The following is a 20,514-nucleotide window of genomic DNA, read 5'->3' as shown; positions in this document are numbered from 1 at the left end:
ATTTTGATAATTTAGACTATTATTGGAGTTCATATCGAAGAGAAGATGCTGAAGGAATGGAGGAGGTGCTTCTAATAAAGGTATTTGTACTCTTCCATCACTACAACAAAGTTCATTGTTTATTTGCGCATTTTTCTATTTTTTAACCGTGCATCTCCAATAATAGCAATGGTATAGGAAAAGGTGGCAAATAAAGTTTTGAAAATCAAAAGTTGTACAATACAACATGATAATAAGTATAAACAGGATCACATGTATGTTGAAAACTTAATCTTACTCTTATGCAGTCATTTCCGTATATGACTCTTTCCCGTGTGATATGAGGGAAATAACAATTTATTAAAATATCATATCTATAGAATGTTGCCGGTCTAACTATTATATTACTCATCATTCATTTATATTATATTTTTAAAATAATAATTGAAAATGAATGATAAATGATATAGTCAAAGTATATAAAATCAGTGCTTGCATTTTTTCCAGTTTAATTTTATCCACACATCTTCAAGACACTCTATCACGTAATAGATTATATTTTTGTGATGAGTTCTCTTCACATGTTTATGTCTTAATCATTAATGTTTTTCATTCAGAGTTGTGCCTAGAAAATAACTATTTATAGGCTGAATTAAAATATATTATCAAGTACTTATAGGTGAGTGAAATCGCTAAAAAAGAAATGACTATCATCTACCATCAATCAACGGTGATAATAGAGTGAAAGTTGCAAACTTAAGTTATGAAAGTCTCCCAATTGATTTTTTGGATTCAACTTTGCTGGTGTACTTAAGTCTAGAACAAAAATCTATTGTCCTGAAACATATCCCAAAGTATATCTTCATCAATAAAAATATGTCATGTCAATAAAAAAAATTAAAAATTAATTATTTTTTCTATTTTTAATTTATTATCATTAGTCCTGAATAAAGTTTGAGATATAATATTCATTCTTTAACCGTAATTATAGACAAGTAATATTATGAATATATTAATTGATTAGCATTATTCCCCCACTGTTGTACCATGATCCAACTGAACTTCCTCCAAATCTAAACTTTGCCAACATGCTCTGACATAAATAAAAACTATTTTATGTAGCTTCCGAGAAGAATTAAGAACTTTCCTTTCATTTCTCATTTCTCATAAAAGTTAATCACCTAACTTTCTCTTCCAACTTCCACATTATACAATTTGTCGGTGTTTCCACTCACTTTTTGGTACTCAGTTGCATTCCTTGTCCTTTTCACATCACTCTCCTTTTTAGAGTATTCTTCTTCAACTAACCTTATACAATTCAATGGTATATAATGGAGTGACAATGTAAATTTTTTTAAAGTTGGTGTATATATCTTTTTCTCATTCTATATTCACCATAAAAAGATCGTTACCACAACACATTCGCACATAGTTGATTTATTTAATCTTTGAGAACCTTACAAATTTTTTATCAAGGCTATTGAACAACAATGTGCAAAGCCATGGAGCAAATTGATTAATGATATGAAAAGTCATGGAACAAATTGATTAACGGTATGAAAAGTCAAGGAAAATTTTATCAATAACATATAAAGTAAGAGACCAAATCAATTTATCAATAACATAAAGTAATTAAGAGACCAAATTGATTAACTATCAGAGTCCAATTTGATATTTCACTCTTATATTAACCCAAATATGATAATAAGAAGTGGACAAACTTATTTCCTTTGCTAGATTGTTAAGCAATGCAGTCTTGTTGCTTATGTATATATGTATATATAAAGGTTCATATAAAAAAGATAATTACTAAGTCTCCCTTATGATGCAGAAACAAATGTATGTGATAAATGATAAATGCTAGGTTGTTTAGAAAGCATTGAATATTATAACTCAATACAGTTATTGACCTACCAATAACAATTCCATATTAACATTTTGATGATCATTTAGGTGTATAATACAAAGCTCATTGCTTAAAGAATTACTACTATATGTAACAAAAGGGTTCCTTTCAGTTGGTTGGATTGTTATATCATTATTTTCTTGATGTGGCTTGTTGACTTCTACATGATATAATAATAAATTGAGCAGGGCTATTCACTTTAGCTTCTTGGGTTCTAGTTAGTTTAACAATTCCAAGAGAATGGGACAATGTGAGTAGAATAATTAAATCTGCTCAAGCACAAAAATGTTGTTCCATTTGCATGGCAGGCCTGCAAGCATGTGCAACTTAGTGGCTTGTCCAAGTCTTATACATAAATGGAGTGTTGCGAAAATCAGATCTTACAAACAGGTTGAAACTCATAACCTGCTTCTCATACTGATATAGTACAACAATTATATTGGTTATGTAATCATATCGTTCAAATAACTTGCATCATTATTAGGGAGAGAATTGAAGTCTAATATGTATCATTTGATATGAGAACAAAGTTAGTATAAAGAATGGATATCACTTGTTCCACTTGCGTTTCAATTGTTAACTAATTTAATTAAAAAGTGACACCTAATTATAAAGAGAAATCATAAAAATAAAAAATAATTTTTTATATTATTTGGTGAAATGTGATTGACTTGAAACATGAAGACAAAAACGTTGAATTGAGTGAATTTGAATATGTCACATCAAGCCTTGAAAATTTGCTTATGTTGGACTAATACATTGAACTAGGATTGTAAGTTTGAAAAACAAACCAAACTTGTTTATTTAAGGTCATAGTCCAACCTAACATATTCTAACCCTTTCCCTTGGTTGGTTCTACAAATGATTAAAAAGAAATGTGAAAGTAAGGATGTTGATGCATACTTCTACCGGATAATTGAGAAATAAGTTAGCCAAATGCTAAAAATGGTATCAAGAAGTGTTATTGTATCCTTGATTAAGATTTTGATAGTAGATATCATTCTTGTTGTATCAAAATTGTATAACAACAATATGAAAGTGTTCTATATGACATTTGAAAATGAAGTCTTATTTTATGTCTCAAAATATGTATCACTTTATATATAATCTCATTCCCATTGATTAGAAAACCCAAAATTAATATATATTTAATTAATATTATATTTTCCTGATAAATGAAAAATGAGTAATATAGTTGTACATTATGTGAGCTCATTTGGAAGAAAGTAAGAAGAAAATTCTTTTCACTAATTGAACAATTATGCTAAATACATGTATTTAAAAGGTTTACTTGTGACTTAAGAAATCCACATAACTAACTTAACTACCTACAACTAATCTCCTCATTTAACACATGTCAAATAAAATGGTCCCACTACAAAACCATTCTTCTAGACACATCAACAAATAAACTCAGCCTACGGAAAATAAAAACTGATGCACATTGACCAGGCCATAGAACCAAAGTGTGCAGGCCTGGTGCATCAGATTTGTTCAAGCCATCACACCAAAGTGTGCAGGCCTAGTGCAACAGATTTGTGTGCCTGATGCGCCAATCCAGCAACATGCCTTGGTCATATTCCAAACTTTGCTCAGTCAGGATTGAGGACTTGGCTTGATCATGACTTGAGCAGTGGCACGGTCACGATGCCCGGCTGCCTCGGTCATGAGTCTTTTCTTGTCACAGTCCAAACTTGAGCTGGTTTGGCCATCACTTAAGCAGTGGCACGATTACGATGTCTAGTTACCTCGATCATGGCCCATGCCTTGGCACGGTCAGTTTTGGCTGCATATGGCTTATATGTCGAAACATGAAATTTGCCTTGAGCAACAAGGAATTGGCTTGGGCAATCTTGATGATACTTCATTATATTCTTTGCAACAACATATTAGGATCCTACCATGTAATTCTTACCATTTTTCTCTCATTTGTCTATTCATCATTTTGTGAAAGATTATTGATGGAAAAATGATACTTCTTTGAAATAATACTTATTTTTTAGGAAGATGAATATTCATCTATTAAATTATTGATGGAAAATATTATATATGTCATTTGTATACTAATGATTAATAAATAAAGTATTACTTTGTGAACATATTTTTAGTTAGAGAACAAGAACACATCTTTCCACAATAAGTGTCACGTGTTACTTTATGTTCCATGAATTATGATTGATCAACAAAATAACTAATAATTATATTTTTAACTTATATACATTTTCTTCAACCAATCACAACTCATAAAATATAAAGTGACATATATAGTGAGCCATAAGATCTGCTTTTCCTAGAGAACATATCATTTTCTTCAATGAAAAAAATCATACAAATATTTTGATTATAAACTAATTTGAATACAAAATAAGTCAATGGAAGTACAAAATCCCACCGGACACATTGAATTGCATAGAGAAATCTCCTACAATGCCAACAATTTGTCTCTTTCATTTTTTTCCTCCTATTGCTTAGTATTTCTGTTTAATTTTCCTACAATATCGACACGTTGTCTCTTTCATTTTTTTTTCACTTTGTAGCTCATATTGCATTGTGTTTACAAAATTAAAAAAATCAATATCTAGCATCTTCATATTTTATTCTTCTCTAATTTCTCCCCATTTTAATTTAATAATGTTAGATATTTTTATTATATTTAGTTTATGTATTGTGTTAGTGGTTGGGTTTGTAGTTTTGCAAATTATATTCACTTAAGGGGAGTTATTATGTTTAACTTTAAAACTGATTGTAACCTTTTTTTTATTTACCTATTTTAAGGCTATCATCTAGTGCATAATGAACACATCAGTTTACAATTTTCTCGTTCTAACATTGGTATCAAGAGCAAGAGAGAAAGGAAAAAGAATTGTCATGGTCTGCAGCAAATTTTTCTATTTACTCTGCAACAAATCTTATTAAACTTGGTCTGCAATTTCAATTGTAGCATCTTGTCACTGCATTGAGCCAAGTTGTTGAGAGATAGGAAAAAATAATTTTCCACATATTTCCGTGGCCAGCAAAAAGTCTCATTCCACACAATTTTTTTCTGCAGTATACCACCATAAATAGTAACATAACCCACTTTCCTCATTTTTTCTGTAGTAGAACCGCAATGGCTACTGAAAATTTTGTGCAACCAGTCATTCCATGTTTTGATGGTCAATATGAGCACTGAAGCATGTTGATGGAAAATCTCTTAAGGTCCAATGAGTATTGGCAAGTGGTTGAAGATGGTGTTGAAACACTAGAAGAAGGCAAGAAACGTACTATTGCACAAAACAGAGAGCACGATGCCATGAAGTTAAAAGACTTGAGAGCCAAAAATTTCTTATTTCAAGTCATTGATCGCTCTATCCTAGAAACCATTCTTTACAAAACGTCCAAGGATATTTGGGATTCAATGAAGAAGAAATATCAAGGATCCTCTAGAGTCAAACATGCTCAACTTCAAGCCTTCAGAAGGGACTTCGAACTTTACAAATGAAGGAAAGTGAGTCAGATACTAATTATTGTTCAAGGGTAATGGGAATTTCAAATAGCATGTGAATTCGTGGAGAAAAGTTGAGAGACACAATCATTGTTGAAAAAACTCTATGATCAGTCACACCAAAATTTGACTATATGGTGTGCTCAATTGAAGAGTCCAATGACACTGATGAACTCTCCCTTGATGAACTTAAAGTTCCTTGTTGGTACATGAACAAAAGATGCATAAAAGTTCAGAAATGGAGGAGCAAGCATTGAAGGCTTCTTCCAATACACATTCCAATAACTTTAGAGGAAGGGTTAAGGGAAGAGGTAGAGGACATAGAGGTCGAGGAAATAGAGATTCCAGCAGGAACTTTAAATGCAATTCTCACTAACAAAAAGGAAGATGTAGAATTTATGAATAGCTCATGGTAGTGTATTATAGATGACATAAGCTTGATCATTATGCCTCTGAGTGCTACACAAAATTGCCTAACTACAAAGGAAAATAAGAAATGTCTAACTTTGTAGAGGAGAAGGAAGAAGAAACATTATTTATGACATCTCATGAGAAATTCCAGTCTGATATGTGGTATGTTGATACCGGTTTTAGGAACCACATGTGTGGAAGTAAGTCATCTTTCTCTTATTTAGATAAAAAAAATTCGATCTAAAGTGAGTTTTGGTGATTGCTCTACTGTAAATGTGATGGGAAAATGAGATATTAAAATTCAAACCAAGTATAGTTTGGTGGAAACCATATCTAATGTATTTTATGTTCCTAGCTTGAAAAACAATTTGTTAAGTGTTGGTCAACTGTAGGAAAAAGGTTATATATGATCCTATCATATGAGCCATTGCAGTTATTGAAATGAGTTCTAAGAGGTTGTTTCCTTTGAAGATTCAAAGTGCACAAACTTGCTTGATGAGTGAAGTGAAGGATCCCTTATAGATTTGGCATTTCCGCTATGGCCACTTAAATTTCAATAAATTGAAGACTCTTCAACAGAAAAACATGGAGGTAGGTCTTCCACAAATAGTCAATCCGTCTCAAATTTGTGAAGAATGTGGTGTTGGCAAACAACATCGTTCATCATTTCCACAAGAAAAATCATGGAGAGAAAAACAAGTTTTAGAGTTGATTCATTCTGACATTTGTGGGCCGATTAATCCTACCTCAAATGGCGGTAAACGCTACTTCATTACATTCATTGATGATTATAGTCGAAAAACTTGGGTTTATTTTATGCAGGAAAAATCTAAGGCTTTGTCAATTTTCAAACACTACAAAGCAATTGTTGAAAAAGGATGTCGACATGCAATCAAGGTTCTCCGCATTGATCATGGTGGTGAATACAACTCACAAGAATTTGGGTATTTTTATGACACACATGGAATCAAGAGACAACTTGCAACAACTTACACACAACAAAAGAATGACATTGCAGAAAGGAAGAATCGAACAATCTTAAACATGATTCGAACCATTTTGAAGATAAGTGGAGTGCCAATAAATTTTTGGTTGGAAGCTGTAAATTGGAGCATTCATTTGCTGCATATAAGCCCCACCTTTGTTGTGAAGAACATGACACTTGAAAAAGCATGGAATGGACACAAGCTGAGTATTGAGCATTTCAGAATTTTTGGTTACATAGCTTATGCCCATGTTCCAGACCAGAAAAGGAAGAAGTTTGATGATAAGGGTGAAAATTGTGTATTTCTTGGTGTCAATGAAGCCTCCAAAGCATATAAGTTGTACAACCGTCACACAAAAAAGATTGTGACAAACAGAGATGTCATCTTTGATGAAGAAAGAACTTGGGAGTAGAATGAGCAGCAAACAACTACAAATACTTCAAAATTTGGATTTGAAGAAGAGGAACAGGAAAATAGGCAGCAACCTTGTACAAATAATTCACAAGTTGAACATGGAGGAGAAAGAAAAATTGCAACACCAACAACAGCTGAAACTTCAACAAATGCATACGTTGAACCTCCTAGAAGTCGCATTCAAAAACGACCATCTTAGATGGAAGATTTTTAGGTAACTAGAATTAATCAAATTGATGATCATGTTACTCATTTTGCATTATTTTCATATTGTGATCCCACAACCTTTGAGAATTTCGCCAAGGAACCAAAATGACAAAAGGCAATGGACGAAGAAATTGAAGCCACAGAAAGAAATCATACATGGGAGCTTGTTGATCTTCCTGGTGGGAAGAAAACTGTTAGTGTAAAATGGCTTTTCAAAACTAAAATAAAAGAAGATGGTAAAATTGACAAGTATAAGACAAGATTGGTGGCAAAAAGATATAAACAGGAATATGGCGTGGACTATAAAGAGGTGTATGTTGTAGTTGTAAGACATGATATCATGAGATTAGTGATTGTCATGACAGCTCAAAACTCATGACCTACATATGAAATGAATGTTAAATCAACATTCCTTCATGGCACCTTGGATGAGCAGATATTTGTTGATCAACCCCTTGGCTATATTAAAGTTGGAAATGATCATAGAGTGTATAAATTGAAGAAGGCATTTTATGGAGTAAAACAAACTCCAAGAGCTCGGTATAGTCGAATAGAGACATATTTTTTGAAAGAAGGATTTAAGAGATATCCATATGAGCTCACACTCTTTGTTAAAGTTGGATATGAAGGAAAGATACTTATTATTTGCTTGATGACCTTATATTTACTGGAAATAATTTAGGAATGTTTGAAAAGTTCAAAAAGTCTATGATGATTGAGTTTGAAATGACTGAACTTGGCTTGGTGCATTATTTTATTGGGTATAGAAGTAGTGCAATCAACTAATAGATACTTTATTTCTCAAAAGAAGTATGCCCAATAACTCTTAAACAGGTTTCAAATACATGATTGCAATCCTCTAAGTACTCCATCTGAGTATGGCTTGAAGCTAAATAAAGATTCTGAAAGAAAAAATGGGGATAACATACTATTTAAGCAAATTGTGGGTAGTTTGATGTATTTAACTACTACTAGGCCTGACATAATGCATTATGTCAGACTAATTAGTAGATACATGAAAAGTCCAACTGAAATGCATATCTTAGCTGCCAAAAGAATCATCCGTTATGTTCAAGCAACAAAACAATTTGGGCTATTTTTCAAGAATGGTGAAAAATCAGAATTGATTGGATTCAGTGATAGTGACTTTGTAGGGGATAAAGATGATAGGAGAAGTACTCCAGACTATGTCTTTATGCTTGGCATAAGGGTTGTCTCATGGTTATCTAAAAAACAACCTATAGTCACATTATCAACTATTGAAGTTGAGTTTGTTGTTGTTTCAACTTGTGTTTGTCAAGCCATTTGGTTTAGGAAAATACTTGAAGAACTACATTTCAAGCAAGATGAGACTACTATAATATATTGTGATAATACCTCATCCATCAAACTCTCCAAAAATATTGTACTTCATGGAAGAAGTAAACATATTAATGTTAAATATTATTTTTTGAGAAACCTCAACAATGATGGAACAATTATCTTGAAGTACTGCAGAATTGAAAATCAATTGACAGACAGTTTTACTAAATCTCTCAAAGCACCTTCATTCCAAAATTTGAGAAATTTATTGGGTGTTTGCAAGCTCCAGCAGTAGAGTTATTAAACTGAAAATAGAATTTTCGGTTTCAAGGAATGTTAGATATTTTTATTATATTCAGTTTATATATTGTGTTAGTAATTGGGTGTGTAGTTTAGTAAGTTATGTCCACTTTAGGAGAGTTATTATATTTAACTTTGAAACTGATTATAACATCTTTTTCTTTGCCTATTTAAGATTATCATCTAGTGCATAATGAACACATTATTTTGCAATTTTCTTTTCCTAACAAATAAAACTTTTTCCTTCATATTTTGGATTCAATTGTACACAAACAATGAAGTTGTCTCTGTCTTTGATTGACACAAAGTTTAAGGTTTAGACGCAGCTATGTTTAATTAATATGATGCACTTGTTTGGGGGAAGTGTGGGCACATACATTTAATGAACCATACGTGACCAACCGAGTTTTTGGACTCTTGTGATTAATAGAGATAATGGTGGTGGGGGCTTGATTGATCTAGTTAAAAACCTTTCCATAATATGATATGAAGTTTCATTTTCCTTTAGGCTTTTGGGTGGATGGGGTAGCAATTAAGAAGAATGGAAACGTTATTCATACATTTATTTTGCTACTACCAACCTTACCTTTTTCTTATCAATTTTTAGTTGTGTGATTTTTCTCAATAAGTCTGGCTCGAATCAAACCATTAAACTTTTAATCTTTTTACATTACTAAACTAACAAGTAGTTTTTGTTAAATGAACTAATTTACTAACTAAAACTACTTGTTTATTTTACCAAGGTTGGGTAGTAATTAAAACAAAATTGGATGGGAATGAAGCCGCAGTGATTGGGGGAGGAAAATAGATAGTCATAGTAATCTTTATTATTTTCACATGTAAAACAGTTTTGGGATTAAATTCAACAAACAATAAATATTTACAACTAAGCTGTTAATTCAGATATGAATGCGAATTGAAACACCTATACGCGATTGAGTTTTCATGACTTACATGTTATTGTTTTCACTTTTCACCATGAAAAATATGTGATATATGGGTTTGAAACTTTAACCTGTATTAAATAAAATCTATGTTTTCCATGCAAATATATAAGTGAGTTATCACGTGGAAGTGCAATTGCCACCACTTTTTCCACAATGTAGTTCAGCCCCCGTTATATATAACTTCCATTTCAACATAAAGTCAAAGTATCAATTTGCATACAAGTTGCTACAAAATTGTAACAAACTCTAGTAGCACTCTCTGTTATTATCTTAAACTTACACTGATTCTGCATTTTCTTCAAGCAACATCACAACCCTTTTTACACTTTGGTATTTGTATTTCTAAAAATATGTCATTATATATTTGTGCTTGTATATGCTTCCAATCTGCATCCTCATTCATCTCAAGCCTTCTTACATATCCATATTCCCACCAATGGCCACACCTCCACTCATTTTCCTTTGAGTCCCTTTGCTGCTTCCACTGTCCACTAATTTCAATAATTTTCTTCCCTTTATCAACATGGACTTCAATGTTGTTGTTTTTAGCACTTCCTGTTTTGACAAACCAATATAATGGTATCACATGTTTTGACTAGTTAAGCATTTTTCTTATTTCAATCTAAGGAAACTTGGCCTGATTAAAAAGTAATTCTTCACTTAATTGACTAAACAATAATACTAAAGGGCTTAGATTGTATTTAGTAAGTAACCATGCCTAATACTCTAATAGAACTAGACATATAAAACTAGACATGCAATGTGAGACTTAGTTTCCAGCATACCTTTCCACAGAAGTTTGTCGGACCAGATGAAAGGTTACCTTTAACCCATGATTAAATGATATCTTTGGGCACGTGACAACCGGAAAAAGATTGAGTCTTGGCACAAATACAATATTAAAGTTTCATCTCAAAATCTATTGGCAATGAGACAAATAATTCTAACACATATTTAAACTATGTCAAGGAGAATAAAGTATCGGAGGAGGAACCCCAACACAATGGAACCAACATGTTCTAGTTTTCAATCTTTTGTCTTGTCAGTTCTTTTAACAGAAAGCATCAACCGATCAAACACAAACAAAACTCATTTTTTGTCCTATTCTATTCTGATGTGTATACAAATCATCTCACATATGCACAATTTTCACTATTTGGCCCATCCACAAGATGTGAGGTGATGTGCACCAAACATTATTCTTGATGAAAGGGAACCACTATATTATAGTATACCTTGTTGTTACTGTAACACAACTTTGGTAAGTACACTCACTTAAATGAATGAGTTACAAAAAATAAGAAAAAATTTTATCGTTGATTATTTCTCCTATGATGAAACAAAAGTTGACTCAAACCTACAAGAAGCAACACTAGAAACAACTATGCATAGACCTATAGAAATAATATTGAATAACCCCTAAATATTTGACCGGTTAAGATACCACGAACACAAGAATGGTGATACATGAAAATGAAAAAATATTTATCTTACCTGGAATTTCTGCCTTTAATATGTACCCTTCATCTGTCTGACACCAATCCACAGTGCTTTTTTGGTTAGTGCTCCTTAAATGAGATAACAATATATCTGACTCAAACTCCCATAGAGGAAATGCATCAGAAGGATCAAAGAACTTTCCAAACAACATTGGACTGAAAAGTGATCCATCACCATAGACCTTATGCACTGTTGGATTAACCTGGCTGCTGAAGAATATTTTGAAAACCTCTTCTCCCAATGAAACACACCATTTATGAGGACTTTGCTCATCTGTTTGAACCTCAATCGGGTTCTTAGAACTAGCCATTGCTTCTCAGAAAGACTAAACAATTTGAAAGGCTCGTCCTTTCTCTTATAGTGTGGGAGATAAACCATTTGATAAAAGCATAGAACAAATTCTCTTGGCATATTTGGAGGGCTATAAAAAGAGACAATGGAATATATTCTATCTTTTCTATATATTTCTCCTTTGTAAAGAGAAAAATATGTGAGGCATATTATGTAGCACATTGCAATTTGGTTGTTTAGCACAATTTAGTAAAGCCAATGGCCTGTGACAAGTAATGGCCCTTATAGCAGAATGCTATGGGCTAATTATGTGTATTATAATGAACAATGCAAATTTTAGTACTTCCTTCAATCTTTTATAGTGCTAATTTACCTATGTCATAATGTGGTGATTCACAAGATTTTAGTCATGTGGATTCTACAATAACTAGAATCCTCATCAAGGGTAACATTATCCTCAAATGATTGACATAAACTAGGATGGATACCTAAGGTTGACACCTTCTATTTTAGAAAAAAGAAACAAGTTAAATTTAATGTCTCATCTGGTCATTTTCTAAAGTTTAAGGCATTGTTAATCATTGAATATGGGGCATATGAGAGACTTTTTGGCAAAGACAGGATTGGTATATACTTTATGGATATTTAGAATTTGAAGCCCATGAAATAGTGAAGTCACTTTGGATGGTTGGTCCTTTACATAAGTACATGCAAGGTGGTGCTGATAATATTTGCAGTTATTATCTTTAAATTAAAATAGTCCAACTTCCACCATCTACATAAAAATGTAGCAGTTGGAGCACTAATTTGTATTACAAAAATAGTGAGATACCCAACTGTGAATTTTCTATGCATTCGGAGATCTTATTACAAACATTTTTTAACTCAATGATTATAGAGTAATTTAAATTTTTGTGATACATATAGAGTAATTTAACTTGAAATAAAAGGTTAGCTATAAATTAATGTTAAACCTCTATTCTTGCTTTTTCTTCTTTCTCTTCTTTATTCTCTTTTTCCTTTGGTTTGGGCCTTGTCTGTTTAAGCCCAGTTTCTGCTGGTTCAATTAGTTATTTAAGTTAGGTAGTCTTTCCCTTTTTTGGTTTGTTCAGTTAGGTATGTTAGTTATTATTCTGCTATAAATAGCTTGTTCTTTCTCTTGGTTAAGGCAAGCAAATTAATAAAAGCTCAAGGCATTGTTTTTGGTATTTTTCATTTCTTCCTTCTTCTCTCCACTGGATTTCGATCCAATCAAGATGGTATCAGAGCTATCAAAGCTCTGATCACCGCCTCTCCTTCCCTCCTTCCTCCCTTTCTCCTCCTCCTTCTCATCCTCTTCGAAAATGAACAACGGGGATCAAGACAACAACCCCTTCTTCTTACACTCCAGTGAGAACTCTTCTCTCATCCTCGTTACCCCTTCATTAGATGGAACCAATTACCATTTTTGGTCAAGAGCTTTCAAGTTGGCTCTTGAATCCAAGAACAAACTTATGTTCATTGATGGAACCTTGCCTCAACCGAAGTCAGAAGATCCCTCATACAGGCCATGGAGACGGCGCAACACCATGGTACTGTCTTGGATACAACATTCAATCAAAGAATCCATAGGCAAATCAATTTTATGGATGGACTCTGCAGCGGAAGTTTGGAAGGACTTGGAAGAACGATTTTCACAAGGAGATATGTTTAGAATGGTTGAATTACAAGAAGAGTTTCATCATCTCAACCAAGGTAACCTCTCTATATCTGAATTTTACACTCAATTAAAGACTATATGGGAAGAAATAGAGATTTTCATACCTATTAGAAGTTGTCCATGCCTTGAGAATTGCACGCATGGAATCATTCAAGATGTAAAATGATATAGGGAAGAGGATTATGTCATTCGATTTCTTAAAGGATTAAATGAGCAATATGCTCATGTTCGGTCTCAGATCATGCTCAATCAACCCCTACCCACCATCATTAAAGCTTTCTCCTTGCTTATTCAACAAGAACGACAACAACAGAACCCCCTTCCTAATAATCTTGAAACACAAGGCACTGTGCTATCCCTCAATACCAAACAAGATTTCCAAACCAAAGGAACCAACTCTGTCCCTAATGGAAATTTTAGACCAAGAGGGGGTTTTAACTATAGAGGAAGAGGTGGTAGATCAGGAACACGGATTCTGAATAGCAAATTCTGTACTTTTTGTGAGAGAACAAATCATACCATTGAGACATGTTTCCTAAAACACGGCTATCCTCCTGGTTATCCAAACTCCAATAAGTCATCCAAAATGGCCAACCACACTGCCTTTTTCCCTCTTGATACAGAAGAGACATCAACAACCAATTCTCAATCAGGAAATCAAATGCATGATGCAACCAGATCATTCACAGAAGAACAAATGCAGGGCATTCTACATCTCCTTAATCAGTCTAAGAACCAACAAGACCATGCTGTCAATTCTGTCACCAATTCAGTTTTGGCTAAACCAGGTAATTCTAATTCTCAGTGGCTCCTTGATACTAGAGCCACAGATCATATCTCTTGCACAATGAGCAACTTTAGTAGTTTTTACTCTATGGCACTAATGCTCATCACTATGCCAAATGGAGAAAAGGTTACTACATGCACCACTGGAACAGTTACTTTGAATCAATCTATTATTCTCACTAATGTTCTCTTTGTCCCTGAGTTTCATGTTAATCTCATATCTGTCAATAAACTAACTAAACATCTAGGTTGTCATTTGATTTTTTCTGAAAGACAATGTTTGGTTTTGCAGAACCATACCAAGAAGATGATTGGTTCAGCTAGAATTCAACATGGATTATACTTGTTCAACTATCAACCTGTTTCTCAAAGTTCCTTTACTTTTTCTCATTTTACTGCCAATATTAACAATAACTCTCTATGGCATTTACGCCTTGGTCATGCTTCTACCTCTGTAATGAAAATTTTGCACAAACAATTTCCTTTTATTAATAATAATAAGAATCAACCATTATCTCCATGTGATATTTGCCATCTAGCTAGACATAAGCATTTGCCCTTTCCTCACAGTAACACCAAGAGTATGAGACCTTTCCAATTAATCCATGCTGACATTTGGGGGCCATACTCCACACCATCCCTCTTTGGACATAGATATTTCTTAACTCTAGTTGATGACTTCACAAGATTCACATGGACTATCATGTTGAGTTCAAAGGCAGAAACCAGAAAACACCTCATTCACTTTGTGTCTCACATTGAGACTCAATTCAACTCCAAACTTCAATCTTTAAGAAGTGACAATGGAGTTGAGTTCTTGATGCATGATTTCCTTGCCTCTAAGGGAATTCTGCATCAAAGAACTTGTGTTGAAACCCCTCAACAAAATGGAGTTGTTGAGAGGAAACACCAACACATCCTTAATGTTGCTAGAGCCCTTTTTTTTCAATCTAATATTCCCCCTACATTTTGGAATTTCAGTGTTCAGCATGCTGTCCACATAATAAATAGACTACCTACTCCTATTCTTAATAACCTCTCACCATACCAAAAACTTTATAATTAATTAGCTTCTCTTGACCACTTAAGGGTTTTTGGCTGCCTAGCCTACTCCACCACTCTACAAGCCCACAGAACCAAATTCATGCCTAGGAGTAGGAAAACTGTCTTCCTTGGCTTCAAAGAAGGTACTAAAGGATATATCCTCTATGATCTTACCTCTCATAACTTTTTTCTTTCCAGACATGTCCACTTTTATGAACAAAATTTCCCCTTTTCTCAGACCATTACCTCTGAAAATCAAACCACATGTAAAATCAACCCTGCTACCTTCCCATCCCAACCTGATTCTCCCAACATATCCCCTTTCAATCCTCCCCCTACACCAACTCAACAACCTTTACCTAATCATACTTCCCCAACATCTCAACCCACTAATAACAGACACTCCCTTAGAATTATAAGACCTCCAACACATCTTAGGGACTACCATTGCAACCTCACTTTGTCTTAACCCTTTCCTCCTTCCTGCAATATCAAATATCCCATCTCCTCTGTCTTAACCTACAACAATTTGTCCAACAGTTACAAACATTTTTGCCTCAATGTTTCCATCCATCAAGAACCAAAATCCTATAAACAAGCCTCCTCTATCCCCTGCTGGCATCAAGCTATGCAACAAGAACTCCAAGCCCTTGATCTTAACCATACCTGGACCTTAATGCCTCTCCCTCCTGATAAGTCCTCAATTGGTTGCAAATGGGTTTATAAAATCAAGCACAATGCTAATGGCACTCTTGAGAGATACAAAGCTAGGCTTGTTGCTAAGGGATACACTCAGCTAGAAGGGGTAGATTACTTTGAAACTTTTTCTCCTGTGGTCAAAATCACCACTGTCAGAGTTGTTTTGGCTTTAGCTTCTGCCAACTCATGGTTTCTAGAACAACTTGACATAAATAATGCATTCCTTCATGGTGACCTTCATGAAGAAGTCTATATGAAGCCACCTCCTGGCTTATTACCTACTGATTCTCCCCTTGTATGCAAATTACACAAATCCATATATGGCTTAAAACAAGCTAGCTGTGAATGGCATACTACCTTATCCTCTAAACTTATATCCCTTGGTTACATCCATTCTCAAGCTGATCAAGCTTTATTCACAAAATCTTTTAATAATTCCTTTATTGTTATTCTCATTTATGTGGATGATTTGATTCTTACAGACAATGACACCTCTGAGATTCATCATGTCAAACAGGTTCTTTATTAATTCTTGATTGGATCGAAATCCAGTGGAGAGAAGAAGGAAAAAATGAAAAATACCAAAAACAATGCCTTGAGCTTTTATTAATTTGTTTGCCTTATCACTATTTCTTTATCTCTATATAGGAAGTCAATATTATGTCAACTAATAAAATTATGCCAATAAATATTTTATCATCTATCAAAAATAATAACTACTATTAGTTAACATAATTTTATTGGATATAGACAGATAAAGAAATAGGGATGGAGATAGGTGTTCCATAATCCTATCTCTTTTCATGTCTCATCCATTAACAAATTGACATGTGGAAAATAATTTAATTATTTTTGTAAAGCCGATTATTATACTCTGTTCATTAAAGTTATGCCCTTCCACTTTCTTACTCTTTACAAAATTACCACACTCCACATTTTCTTTTCTCTTTCATTCTTTCTTTAAATCACATTCCTCTTTCATTTCCTTTCATGTTGTTCAAACTACACCATTCATTTCCACTCAACCTTTCTCAAATCACATGTCCTTTCACAAAATTATCTACTTTTTTTATCTCAAATCCCATTCCCCATTTTAAGGGTTTTATTAATTATAATTTCTTTAATTCTTTTGCTTATGCGATTTGAGATTTTTTGTTGAATGTAAATTGTAATAATTAAGTTTTTTTTAAATTCAATGTTTTGAGTGAAATGAATGTTTCTATGAGGTTGTTGCTTTAATTTGCGAAAGAAATGAGAACTTAGAGTGTAGCTTGAAGAAAGTAAAGAAAATGAGAGAGGAATGTGATTTAAAGAATGATATAAGAATGGATATATTGCCATTGTTGCTGTAGAGAAAGCTGAGAGAGAAAGGAAAGTACGGAATGTGGTAATTTTGTAATTAGTAAGAAAGTGGAAGGGCATAACTTTAATGAAGAGAGCATAATAATGTACTTCACAAAAAATAATTAAATTATTTTCCACATGTCAATATATTAATGAACGGAACAGAAAAAAAAAAGACAGAATTATGGGACAGTTAATCGTCATTCAAAAAATAGTGGTATAGAAGATGAATAAAGATCATTTGTTTACATTCTTGTTCCAATCCCTGTCTATTCTTATATTACTTGGAGGATGCTGATTGACTGAGGACACGAATAGATAGTGATTTTGTGACAGTGGATCCCATTCCACAGAAGATCTCCTATCTTTCACAAGTTGCTTCCTATTTTAGTTTGATGGAGAAAGACTCTCTTAAAAAATATGTTAACAGGAACTAACTACTGCCAGACATGGCCACGGTCTCGTAAAAGCCAAAGAATTTGTTAACAAAGACCTTAAGAACTCAGAGGGTGAAGAGTTTTATGGAAAGTGCTGAGGTTGATGTCACAAGTCTATTACAAGAAGAGAAGAAAATCATGGCTATAGTGAAGAGCACTGGTGATTACTTCCATGGAAATTCTAGTAAAGGTTGTTTGATTTTACTTTCAAATAAAAATATTATCTCATTATATTTAAGAATAAAAGTATCACCCATATTGATACTGATGGATGACTAGTTCAGATGATAAGAACCCATAGAGTTACTTATAGATTTCTTGTTTTAAAAGTGATATGCATGCGTTGTAATATACAAAAAATATTATAGAATTGGAATTATTTATTTATCCTTTGAAATGTGAAAGTATTTCTCATCCACTTTTACAAAATAATGTTGAAAACTTATTTGAAAAAATGAGTAATAAACAAAGAGCCTTCTTCTAGAAATGATTTTTATATATATTATGTTGATAATAAACATTTTTTTCTTTTTTATGTTATCAACTCTTTTGATGCCCCTATTTAAGGAAAACTCATTAAATCTGTAGTTGATTTAATTGCAAAATGTAATACTTAGAAGTTTTAATATACTTACCTCCAATAGCTAAACCTATTAGTCATATAGGGGTTTTAAAATAAGCTATAACTCATGGATCAATTGAAGAAAAAACATAAAATATTGTAAGTTGGGAAAGGTTTTACTAATTAAGAATGAAACATTGTTGATTTTGGCTCCTCCTTTGCTTATGTCACTAGTATTTCTCTAATTAGAGTTTTAACATCCTTAGCTTCTATTAATAATAGAATAGAGATCATTTATCCTAAGAGTTTATCCCAAACTTTATTCTCAACCAATAAAATTGATATATATTAAAAAAAATTAAGTAGTGGAAAATAATATTAAAATTATGTGTCATTTTTAATATGTGTCACAATTTTATTAAACGTGACAATAATTGAGACACACTCTTAGAACGGGTAATCTCCATTCTTAATAATGACATGAAAAAGTTAATCCAATTTTGTTCATATGAGGATAACATGCACGTTTTTGGTACTTGTGATGATATGTATATGATATCAAATAATTTCTTGCACCCAAATATGATATGAAAAACATGAGTGAAATAAATATGATTTTGGGTATTAAAATCATGAAGAATGGTGATAATATAGTGCTGCTACAAGAACATTATGTTACTAAAATTCTTAGGAAGTCTGGAGTCTGAGGATAAATCAGTAAGAACCTTTTATAACGTTAAAACTCAACTAAATAAATAGAGACAACCTTATTGCCCAATCTGATGTTATTACATAGTCGATGTTGTTATGGTAAAAGTAGAAAGTGCCCTCCAATATTATTAAATATTAAATAAAAGAGGAGTATTATATCCTGTTCAGTATTCAAAGATTAAAGTGCACTTGAATCATAGTTTATTTAACCAACATTTTTGCAGATTACCCTAGATTTTATATTTTACGTGGATAAAAAATAATAGATTGACAATTCAATGCCTTATTATGTTGGCCTATTTAAAGCTTTTATTGCTTGGTATGATATTAAATTAACTTTTAAGATAACTAAAAAATGTTTATAAGTACCACTAACTTTTAAGATAACTAAAAATTGGTTCTAAGTACCACATTAATTAAGGTTTTAAGTTCGAATTTTATAAGTGAAAAAATTCACGTTAAAATTATGAATGTTTCCAGCTCTCATAATAGAATCTATGTAGTCTAGACAAACACAAAGGAATTCATGAATGTAAAGATGGAAAGAGGATAGTAAATTTTGTGTATTGATTGATCGGAAAGAATAACAAGGTAGGTGCTTAAGTACATATCACAAAGTTAGCTTGAGGAACTAGCAACTCCTACCAAACTTATAACCAAAAACTAACTAAACTAATAAACACATGTGTAAATTGAGTGGTCTACTAATAAACCATTCTACCAAAAATGTCCCTAGTCCAAGCATTCTCTCCACCGTCTAATTTTGATGCAACATTGCATGGCATCGATATATTCTGGTTCACCCAAGGCTTGGCCATTGATGCACCAAGGCTTGGCCTCTGATGTGCCACTAGTGCATCAGGGATTGATTTCTGATGCGCCAAGGACTTGGCCTCTGATACGCACCTTGACCTCCAATACATGATTTTTAGTCAACTTAGTTATCCTGGTGCATGATCCTTTGCCAGTCTGCTCATCCTAGCATGGTCATCTTAGCACCCTTGACTCAGTCATCTGATGCATAATTCTCGATCGGTCCTGCTCATCCTAGCACAACCAATCAATCAATTGGTGCGACTTATGCATATTGACATGGCCAGTCTCACACGATCAATACTTGATGTGATACTCATGATGCAACTTGCATGAGTTAGTGGGGCAATATCGGATATTAAGTTCATTAAAACAAAATTTAAGTTTCAAGATGGACTTTAAAACTATGGTAAAAGTGTTAGGTTATCACTTTATATTTGAGAAATGTGTCAAGCTGAGCTTCTAAAGTAAAACATGACATAACCTAGTTTCTTTATGATGTTTTTTTAAGTTTATATCAATTAGAATTATATCAGCTATTAAATCAGTTCGGGTATTAATTCCCATATTTATTGTTTCCACCAATGAGCCACATGTAAAATTGCATATCAATATCAGTGAAATAATATGTATATTATTGTAAAATAAATATAATAAGTTGATATATTAGTAGAATAAAAGATAAAAAATAT

The 20,514-nt window shown here is 32.9% G+C and overlaps 2 protein-coding genes across 2 annotated transcripts; one reads left to right on the top strand and one right to left on the bottom strand.

Moving 5' to 3' along the window:
- LOC109358082 (21.7 kDa class VI heat shock protein-like) lies at positions 10,131-11,800 on the bottom strand. Its single transcript, XM_019602156.1, has 2 exons — positions 11,431-11,800; positions 10,131-10,491 (listed from the first exon to the last, which is right to left on the bottom strand). The coding sequence occupies exons 1-2, from the start codon at positions 11,744-11,746 to the stop codon at positions 10,235-10,237; spliced, it is 573 nt and encodes a 190-aa protein (XP_019457701.1). The 5' UTR covers positions 11,747-11,800; the 3' UTR covers positions 10,131-10,234.
- LOC109358034 lies at positions 13,071-15,725 on the top strand. Its single transcript, XM_019602100.1, has 5 exons — positions 13,071-13,583; positions 13,665-14,420; positions 14,505-14,666; positions 15,319-15,399; positions 15,495-15,725. Exons 1-5 carry the CDS (start codon positions 13,071-13,073, stop codon positions 15,723-15,725), a joined length of 1,743 nt encoding a protein of 580 aa, XP_019457645.1.

The sequence above is a fragment of the Lupinus angustifolius genome, chromosome LG10 (genome assembly GCF_001865875.1).
Source record: "Lupinus angustifolius cultivar Tanjil chromosome LG10, LupAngTanjil_v1.0, whole genome shotgun sequence".
Taxonomy (NCBI): domain Eukaryota; kingdom Viridiplantae; phylum Streptophyta; class Magnoliopsida; order Fabales; family Fabaceae; genus Lupinus; species Lupinus angustifolius.
This window is presented reverse-complemented; position numbering and strand designations above follow the sequence as displayed.

What these genes read in the sequence shown, in the direction of transcription:
- LOC109358082 (XM_019602156.1), bottom strand. Translation starts at nt 11,746, where the DNA reads ATGGCTAGTTCTAAGAACCCGATTGAGGTTCAAACAGATGAGCAAAGT. An exon ending in ATTAAAGGCAGAAATTCCAG is followed by an intron (nt 10,492 to 11,430) that starts GTAAGATAAATA and finishes TTGTCAAAACAG; the next exon opens with GAAGTGCTAAAAACAACAAC.
- LOC109358034 (XM_019602100.1), top strand. Translation starts at nt 13,071, where the DNA reads ATGAACAACGGGGATCAAGACAACAACCCCTTCTTCTTACACTCCAGT. An exon ending in CGCATGGAATCATTCAAGAT is followed by an intron (nt 13,584 to 13,664) that starts GTAAAATGATAT and finishes GTTCGGTCTCAG; the next exon opens with ATCATGCTCAATCAACCCCT. An exon ending in TCTTTGTCCCTGAGTTTCAT is followed by an intron (nt 14,421 to 14,504) that starts GTTAATCTCATA and finishes TTGGTTTTGCAG; the next exon opens with AACCATACCAAGAAGATGAT.